Here is a 10,204-nt window from a genome sequence, read left to right on the forward strand (position 1 = left end):
ACACACACACACACACACACACACACAAACACGCACACACGAGCCATGCCCTTTTTTGGCTCAGAGCCAAACATTGGCCCTCCATTCCATCTCTGCTCTCCACCGCCTGACATCTAAGCAACACCTCCTCCTCACACTCCCCCATCCCCACCTCCACTTCCACTTCCTCCTCCTCTCATCCCAGAGATGCTGCCATAAAAAGGAGGAATATTTTATGTGGCCCCACCATCCACCCACCACCATCACCACCTCTCCAGGGGCATCTACAGGAGTATTATTATTATTATCTAATCACAGTTTTAATAAGATGAAAACAAGATCCTAGGGCCTTCTAACCAACCCATGTGCCCTCCAGGCTGAGAGGGCCATTACCCCCACTCCCCCCAAACCCCCAAACACACCACCTCTCTCTCCCTGGCGTTACACGCCCCACATACATCAGCATGTCTTTAGCACTGGCCGGGCTGTACAGGCAGTGAGTGGAGAGACAGAGTATTAGTATTCAGAGCACAGGGAGGAAAAAGGGCGAGGGAGCGAGAGAGAAACCGAGTGAGAGAGTGAGAGGGAGGGAATAGTGAAATAGAGAGAGGGAAAAAACACAAGGAGGGGGGGGGGGGGATATAAAAGAAGAACACAGGAAACGGGAGGGAATAACGGGGAAGGAAGTATCATATTGTTCATTTCTCTCTCTCTGCCTTCCCGGTTACCGGGGCTTACTGGTCGGTGCGTCTTCGAGAGAGCGAGAGAGAGAGAGAGCGAGAGAGAGAGAGAGAGAGAGAGAGAGAGAGAGAGATAGAGAGAGGAGGCGGTGGACGAAAGAGGGCGGAATGCCCCTTTACAAGCGTCGCATCTGACTAAAACAGAAGAGAAGCTCGTAAATCGGAAATTGGACAGAGGGAGACAGTGATTTCTGCAACGCCAAGGTAGGAAGAGACCCATTTCGTTACTCCTGTGACCAGCATGCATTCGGCTCTGTAATATCGGCGATGTGTGCGTTCTTCGCATCCCTTTGATCCTGCATCCCGCACAGGGCTCTGCTGATATGCCCTAAATCTAGCAGCATGTGTCTGTTTTCTATACATATTTCATGTAGCCTATATTATTTGTGCATCAACCAGACTCTTCTATAATGCATTCTGCCATTGGTAGATATGGTTTCAATTATATAGTGGGATACATGTTGTGTGGAGGCAGTCTGTATAGGCTATGTAGGCTGTACTAGCCTCTACAACAGATAACAGGCTCGTATCTGTATCACAACTGTATCAATGGCAGCTATCCTCACCGATGATCATCATTTAACTTTTTTCTCCACGCAAACGCTATTAGATAGAAGATGAACAGACAGTTAGGGTGCGCGCACGAGCACGCAGAAAACACAGAAGACAGGTTGACGTGCGTAAGACGTGCGTAATTCGCCCTCCACCCCACCCACTCCCGCACCCCACCCCACTCCCCACAACCATCAAAGGCACAGTTGCGCTGGCTCGTCACAGAGAACCAAATTTATGCAAATGGGCAAAAATACCCAACCATTGAGACACGCTGATTCACCGACTCCGAAATAGCGGTGAAAAATAAAGTGAGGGCGTCTGTCTGTGTGTGTGTGTGTGTGTGTGTATGTGTGTGTGATTACACTCCTTGTCTGTAAATAGGTCCCGCTTTGCAGCTACACTGGCTGTGCAAGAGACAGGAAGAGCAGCACCGAAATCCCAGGGTTCCTGGCTGGCCACTTACTTACTATTTCCTGCCCCATATAAACAATTTAGACACTTGCTCCAACAGGCCCTCAGTGGTGAAAAGGTGTGAGAGCCTGAACGGCAACATTTGATATGTGTGAATGTGGGCTAGAAATAGAGATAAAGGAGACCATGTCTGCTTGGATGTAAAGGGGGGTTTGACTGCATGCTTATAGAGATATATGGTCTTAAGCAGATATTAAGGTCCACTCTCCACCACCTTATGTTATTTATTTGCTGAAAGGGTGTTCAGGAGCTGAAAGGGTGTCCAGGAGCTATTATAGGAACAACCTCGAGGCTGAGGCTCGGCAAAGCTATTACCTCTAGTCAATAGACATTAATATCTCCACGCTCAATCTTGGCCTTATACGGCGCTGTCTCTGTCCTGGCGAAACACACTACTGCTCCACTGAAGTAACCAAAAAGATGTGTTGTAGTAGCCCTATCTGTTTACCCCTGTGCATCAATCTGTCACGGCCGAATGAGCAGAGAGGAGCGATGATAGTATTGTCTCAGGCAGACAACGCTGTGGCCTCAAAAAGAAGTGATGCAAAACAAAAGGGAGGATATGCCAGCGTCGGTGGGGAGAGGTCATGCCCTCTATGAATCAGGGATAGTTCTGACGAAAGGTTTATGATCTAAGGGTACATGAGTACATCGATTTGAGATGGTACCCAACATGATACGGCCCAGCAGGGTACAGCAGAGCAGACAGCATCAAAGTCTGGAACACAGCCATTCGCCAGTCTGTAGAGAAATGACACGTTATTAAAAGGAATACTCTTACTGTAGTGCAAAAATTGGCGTAAACACGCAGACATGGCAAGTGTGAAATTCACTTAAACTCTTAAGCAAATTTGCCGACAGGAACAAAAAACAACAACAAAAGAATCAGGGCAAGGATGAGAGTTTCAGTAAAAAGATGACTTCCAGGTAAAGATGAAAACAAAAGAAAGAGCGTGACAGTAGATATGAGAACTTGAAAGCAGGTTCAATGAGATCCGACTGAAACATCCTATTAGGTATATCCAATGGATTAGTCTCCTTTGTCTACAGAAGCGTTATTTTCTCCCACAAAAAAAGGGGTCTGACTGTTCTCAGTTCAATTTTGCAGTTATAAAGGTGTTCAATTTCTCCCCATGAACATTATTATTAATTTTAGAAATAAACTATTCTTTAAGAGAGAGAAGGTGAGACTTAAAACAACTTTTATTGAGGGAATAAGGATAGGATTTGAAATTAAATTCAGAAGAACCTTAAGGTACTACTACTACTGTTCCCACTGCTAATAATATTGATCCAGTTGCATTTGTACTAGGAAAGCTACGATGGTGGCAGACTCCCATTTCACGTATTTTACAAAGACTGACATGATTTGACGAGAACATGAAATCCCAAGTGATGATATGGGGTTGCAATGGATCACAGGTTTGTGTTAGCATCTGAATGTCTTCTACTTCTGCATATTATTCAGCAGACATCAGCGTTTCAAATGGCTTATCACTGTAATTCCCAGACCCAGCTGAGGTGTGTGATTCATCCCTCGGAGACAGATTGCACATACAGATTTCAGATTTCACTCGCACGCTCTGACATGATCCTTGTTACTGAAAAACTTGCCTCCTGGGTTTTTATCAAATTCACATTCGCCCTACTCGAGGACTTTGTTTGTAGCTGTTCGGTGAAATTTCTGAGCAAGAGAGAAAACCACTGGAATTCTTGTTTGAGAAGTCCCGAGCCGTAAAAATAAGAAATCCAATACAACGACTCTAAAAGAAAAAAAGTGAGGGGGTGTATTCAATACTAGCTAAAATGTATTGGTTGTATTTCCCCGCAATAAGAAATGCGAGTACTGTGTCGAGTTTTCTTCCTCACATTTTGGATGTGCTTCCTCACTCAAATTTACATTGCGTTTCTTGGATTTTTCTTTCTCAGCTTACTGTGAAGCTGAGGGACACTCCAAATCTGTCCTTCCAGTGCAAATACAAGAATGATCCCTTCATTATAAGGGAATACAAACATAAACGCCTCATCTGCTTCATCGCCTGTAAGCTAGATTGAGGATGTTACGGCTGGACTGAGCCATTAAAAATGAGACATTTAGCTGATGCTCTTATCCTTAGTGATTAACAGGAAGGGCCGGCCAGGGGGCTCAGTGTCTTACTCAAGGACACCTATGTAGGGCTGAGCCTCTTTCCGACTGATTTACCCTTGAATTTTGGGTTGTATCTATTAATTCTTATTTTTAATTCTGATCTTTCTTTGTGGCTGGCTTTTTCCCCACACATGTATCTCATGATCTGATCGGCCAGCTTCTCCCATGATTGGGCACTGATGCTGATGTGATTCACTGATGTGATTGGACAGGATCTCTGTATACTGATTCGCCCTTTTCCGTAGTGTGATTGTACTGTGACCTTGCATGCCGTCATGTCTTCTCGGCCCGATTGGACAATGACCTCACTAGTCGACTGGTCTGTGTTGTGGTGTATTTGTTCCCTGAGAGTATTGATCCCAGGCAGAACAGCAGTCAATGGAGCGTCTGTGGGAGGTTTAGTGTTGCTCTGTACACTACAGTAGGAATGTGCGTCTCTGTGCATGGCGATATCTGAGCGGAGTGATTCGTCAACATGTTTCCGAGGGCATATTTATCCCTGAAAAACCAGCCTCTGTAAATATTTAGCCTGCTGTAAATTGCATCCCCGAACCCTTTATTACCATTGTTGCTGTGTCACCCCTCGCCGCCAGCTTTCTATGTTTTTCTTCTGCCCTTCTCTGCTCCACTTTTTTTGTTCTCTTTTTTGGTCTGGCTGGCCCTCAATTTAATGTCAGCATCTCTTATATCCCTCTTCCTCTGTCTTGCTAAACAATCGTTCTTTCTGTCTGCCTCTTCAATTTCTTCTTTGCCTCTCCCTCCCTCCTGATGCTCTCACTGGCATTTGACGCGGCCAGTTTTGCGCCAGACAGCCATTCCTCAGATTGCGATATCCTGGGTTTTAAAGTCACTCAGACAGATTTACTATCTTAATGGGAGAGAGTGTTTTCGGGGGGCGAGGAAGGCTGGTATAGGATGGAAGTTCTGGATAGCGTTTTGACTCGCTAATTTCTGACTCATTTTTCTGCAATAGGCTGAGCAGAGATGGACAGATATAAAGACTCTGCATTATCTAAGTTTTTTTTTAGATCGTCAGACTATCCTAATGTGACAATCAGCTTCTCAAAAGAGGCAGTGACAGAGGGCTAACAAGGGAGGAAACTGGAAAGGGAGTGGAGCCATGTCTTGTTTTGGACCTTGTTCAGAGGGAAATATATCTTTCCTGATGCAGTGATTGAGTGATTGATGGATGGTAGACAGATGGACATGTAAGAAGTACTTTGCTAGGGAGGTGCCACTCAATGCACAAAGACTGACGCTGACATTTCCCAGAACAACATACATCAAATGATCAATAGTCCTCCCCCTGTCCAACGAGGCATCTTGTTTGAGAAATAGGTCCACTGCATCACAAGGACAAATCAGCTCGGTGGATAAGGGAGCTGACCTCTCTCCATGAACATTGTTTTGCCAGTGATTTATTTTCCAACCACATCACAGCTTGTGCAAGATGTTTGGCAAGACATATTCAATACCAGGGTTTTTGCAATGGATCTGTATCATAAGACACAACTTTGCATAGGTTCTCCTCAGTCAGAGTCCCTGGAGACTCGCAGAGCGTGTGAAAACTGGAGTTTGGGCATTGACCTGCTTTTATTTAGACAGAATGAGTTCAAAAATATAGACAGCATGCTAAAGATGTCTAGTTTCTCTTGGGTGAAAGGACAAGGAGCACAGGCAGTCAGACTTAATACGTGGAATTATACACCAATCTCCAATTTTAGGAGATTTGGATCTTCACCTTTTTGACTGATTCTGTTTTCCAGGGGATGTCGGAGCGCTTCAAAAGAGTCTCAAATCCATTCAAATCCATGCTGATGTGTTGGCGAGACAACGAAAAACTGATGTGTTCCAGTTGGAGCTAGATGACTAAGAGCTCAACTCTTTTCCCAACTTGAAGACAAGAAAAAAAAAAAAGGCTACATGTCTGCAGGCTCCCGTTTGTGGTCTTGGAAACATTAAGAAAATAACAAGCTAAAGGTTATGCATGGACTGCAGGCATAACTCTGCATTCCCCAGCCAAATCTATTTGCAAAGTAAAGTTTACATGTAGAGTGTCTCCGCTCTGGCTTGCAAATTCAACATGGCCCAAAACATCAAGAGTCAAGTTCAATAAAGGTAAACACATATACACCATAGCTTTATGACATATTACTTTAATTTCTTTGGCTTCTTCAGTGAGTCAACAGATCTATGTGAAGCTAAATTGGAGGTAGCTGGTGGTTCTTCCAGGCAATAGATTGAATATGTTGAATAATAAAAAAGGCTTAAAAATAAAAGAGAAACCACTACTCCAGTCTTTTTCACTCTCACAGTGTTTGTATTTTTTCATCATCGTACTGTATATGTGTTTTAGGGACTCATCACAAGGCAGCTCATAATTATCTAAATTGCTCTGTAATTACAGTAAAGAGTGTTTTGCTTTGAAATATAACGTGTTTCAGGATGATTGACCCATTGGTCAGTTTCAGACAGTTTTAAGTATGCGCCAGGTTACCAGGAGTACTGATGCATCTGGCGTTATTTGAAGTAAGAAGATTGGCACTAAAGTAACAGAAATTGAAAATTAGGTTTTTACGCGTTTTTACATTTTGAAAAAACAATAGTAACTCAGTACAGTCAACTGTGACAAGATTTGTTTTTGGATACACTATTTTGGCTGCACAACGTCACCCATCAATTACCTGCTTCACTTCCAAAAAGAGGGAGTAAATGTATCCTACATAATTCAAAACTTACTGTTTATTTCCTTATAGTGTATTTAAACTTGCATTGGGTTATACTTTTGATATTAAAACTAATTAAATGAAAGGAAATGTGAAAGGGTTGCTAGTACTGAACCCACTAAGAATCAGCACCTCTGAACAACTTTGCAGCTCCACATAGCTTTTAGCTACTTTTTAATTTGGTTCAAAATACTCTATTCATAGCTCAAGGGTAGGTTAAGGCTCATTAAGTAACTGGCATAGTTCTTCTGGCCACACATGGTGATTTTATTTGCCCAGAAGCCTTCTGCTGCCACACCGTTTGCAATGGAGGTAAATGGAAATTTTCTTTTGGTCTTCAAAGCATTGAATATGTAATGTTTAACAAATTTCAATAGCAATGTGCCCTTGCAGAAATTAAGCCCCGGTAAATGAGGCTAATCCACAGACCTCGCTGTCAACAGTTTTCTTTCTGGAAGTATTCTCTACCAAACATTTGTAAAAACAATTAGCTACAGAAGTGATTTGTGGTGGTGGCAGTGAGGCTAATAGCCAGATATGTGAAGTAAAAAGTGAAAATACTGTATGTTTTTTCATGATATGGCTGAACTTTTAATGTGAAATCCAACACAAAACTTTCAGACTTTCAAATGTAGCTATAGATGCAACAAGATCATATTTTCTCACTTCTTACATGATGCCAGTTCTCCAGTCTCACTCTTCATAGTGTATGCTAAAGTGATATTATGTAGCACCAGAGCCAATGATCTATCAGGGACACACTGATGGTTCTGGCATCAGTGTTCTTACTTAATGGATAAGGTGACCAATCTGCCAACAACTTGATTTGAACACCTTTATGTCCCTATATTCACATTGCCATGTTTCTCTCCCTATATCTCTTCCAGGAAAAGTGAGAGGGGTGGGTGTCGCTCAGTGATACATGGGCACGTCAGTCTGGTCTCTGTGATCCAGACCAAGGCACCCTGCAGAGCCCCTCGCGTTCTTTCTTCATTGCCGCTGGCCCCTCGGCTTCCTCTGCCTCCTCTTTCTCAGTACACACCTTGCAAAAGGTGGACGGGCCAACCCTCTACTTACCCGGGCGCCGTCCGATAGGCGAGGGCGGCGTGGGCTACGCTGTCATTGGCTGACTGCTGGTGAGAGTGCGATGCGGATTGGAGGATGTCGGGGGACTGGGATGAAGACCTGTGTAAGAAGGCGCTGGTGTTGGTGGAGGAGCTGTGCTTCAACTCCCCGAGAGGTTACAGCCAGAGTGAACGCTGCCAGGAGTTCAGCTACCTGCTGAGAGGTCGCAACAGACAGCTGGACACAGGTAACTGACACACCAGGAGCTTCTCATGAATCTATTTCACAACGTCTGCATTTGTCAAGACTGACTCCTTGAGTATAAAGGAAGCTTTTCTCCTGTTTGCTCTCAGAGGATTCAACAGTTTATAACAAGACTAAGGCTGCATTCAATAACCGCCTACCTTACTAGCAGTACTTGATACTTGATACTAGTACTGATTTGGCCAAAATGTAGCATGTAGTATGCAGTCTGCGAACAAAAATCCTCGGATGTTGTACTGATTAGGAAATAATCTATTGGCATAGAACCAAACTACCTTGCCTACTGTGTCCCACAATGTGGGGTCTAAGATTGTCATTGCCAGTGGCTACTTACGTTACTGTTGTGCACATGACAAAGAAAGAACTTTGAACCTTGAACATTGCAAAGTGCTGAACCGGAACCGCAAACCAACTGAGCCTGGACCGGCATACTGCAAAATAAATACATTTAACGGTTTCATTCTGCATACTACAGACAAACGCAGTGTGCAGTATGCAGTATGCTGTGTGACATACATGCCTGGTGTGTTTGCATGCTTACCATTTGCTAATTAGCAGTAAACACAAACTACACTTAAAGCTAATGGGATTGTCTTTACCTTTGCAGGTATTTAATCATAAACCAAAGTATTGGACAAATCAAAATTTTGACCTGACAATGGCACTAGCTGAAAAGTTAAGGAACCACCAAAGCGATTACATTTCAACCAGAAGGAGACATAAATCTCCGTACAAAATTTGATGGCAAACCATCTAATAGACAGACCAACATTGCCATCCCTAGAGCCATGCCGCACAGAGAAATTTGCTTCACCCTGCCTTAAAGCAATACTTCACCCTAATGGTACCCCTGTAATATCAAACGCTTTGAAAGGTGGTTTGTAAAAATTGGCAGTTTTTTCCTTGACACAGAATAGAGGCTGTGGTCACCTTGATTAACACTTGGTAAAATGTACTATAACTATAATGACCTTATACAATGGAAGTAACAGGACTCTTTGATTCCCAAACTCTTTGATTGGGAATTGCTTTAAGGAACTGATCACTCCCCTCACAAGGAATTCTGTTAATATGGCCTCCATTGAAGAATTTTAGTATCCCAATATGGTGTAAATCACATCCTGCCAAGAACAAAAAAATAACCTCAAAGATGGTATGTTTTCATGAAAGTGATAAAAGAATACTGACTCCAAATATTCTTTCAAAATCATCAGTAGAATCATTTCAGCATTGCCTTGGCAGTCGCGGACACAAACAGCAACATGACACATATTAGACTTTAAGGTATGAAAAGGCAAATGCTAAGATAGAGATTGTTAGAGGCAATGTGCACTCAGAACAACAGACCATGAAATATTCATCTGCTAGATAGAAATGGCTACGGTACAAGTCCATTCCATTTATTTTACGAGACCCAGAAGAGTCTCGGTAGAATTCTGTGATTGTTATCTCAGAGCTGGATTGAAAATATACGGTATATATTCATTCTTTGTTTTACCAAACACCAAGTAGGTGCATAATGCTGCATCGTGGAGTGTATTGCGAGCAGAGCATTGTGTGTGGGTTTTCATTGAAGCATTAGGAAGTGCAATGCACTGTTATGCAGATTAGCGCGGATATCTGTGGCTCAGTGTAGATTAGCCTGGATTGGCTGCATGTTGCCTCTGGAGATTTGGATGGCTCTGTGAAGAAATGTCACACCATGGTTTTAGGCGTTGGCCTGCCTCGCTTACCAGCTGTGATTTTTTTTTTGGTGTTTGCTGACAGAAGTCTCCAAAGCCTCTGAGGACGGCGACCAAAGCTGTCAGCGAATGGCTTGTGTAAGCAACGGAGATGGGTTTGATGTGGAGCAATGTACAACTCCCAGTGGACTTGCATCAGTCGCTGATTGACAGGGAGTCACAGTCTCTCTTCACGGTACACTTCAGAGGCCTCCTACCCACCCACCTAACCTGCCCGATTGGCTTTTTATGCTTTGTGGATTAGCGATGGATCTTTGGCAGGATCAGTGCTCATGAAGGTACAGCGACTGCCCTAAAGAGAGACAAATGGAGCAGAGTGGTTTGGCCCCCCGACAGTCCCTGTGCACGTTTGATCACAGCCGTCTTATCAGCGATCTGCCATCCGCACACAACCTACTCCTCTGCCTGCTCGCTTTTGTTTTTCCCCTCTCCAGATCAATACATTAACCTTTTTCATCCTTAAACCCCTCCCCTTTTTATGTGGTGTTCCAAATCATTGTCAGGTTGTTTCCC

At 43.5% G+C, this 10,204-nt stretch overlaps 1 protein-coding gene and 1 long non-coding RNA gene across 2 annotated transcripts in view; one reads left to right on the plus strand and one right to left on the minus strand.

The window, feature by feature from the left end:
* The window catches only part of LOC116702759 (uncharacterized), a 14,078-nt gene extending 11,062 nt beyond the window's left edge, over positions 1-3,016 (minus strand). The window contains exon 1 of the long non-coding RNA XR_004335246.1: positions 3,005-3,016. This is a non-coding gene — a long non-coding RNA (uncharacterized LOC116702759). The remainder of the gene's footprint in view (positions 1-3,004) is intronic.
* syt3 (synaptotagmin III) overlaps positions 608-10,204 on the plus strand; it is a 36,215-nt gene continuing 26,618 nt past the window's right edge. The window contains 3 exon segments of the mRNA XM_032537157.1: positions 608-923; positions 5,661-6,012; positions 7,508-7,932. Coding sequence (XP_032393048.1) covers positions 7,782-7,932 — 151 coding nt within the window. The 5' untranslated portion in view covers positions 608-923; positions 5,661-6,012; positions 7,508-7,781.

This window comes from Etheostoma spectabile, chromosome 15 (genome assembly GCF_008692095.1).
Source record: "Etheostoma spectabile isolate EspeVRDwgs_2016 chromosome 15, UIUC_Espe_1.0, whole genome shotgun sequence".
In the NCBI taxonomy this organism is placed as follows: Eukaryota; Metazoa; Chordata; class Actinopteri; order Perciformes; family Percidae; genus Etheostoma; species Etheostoma spectabile.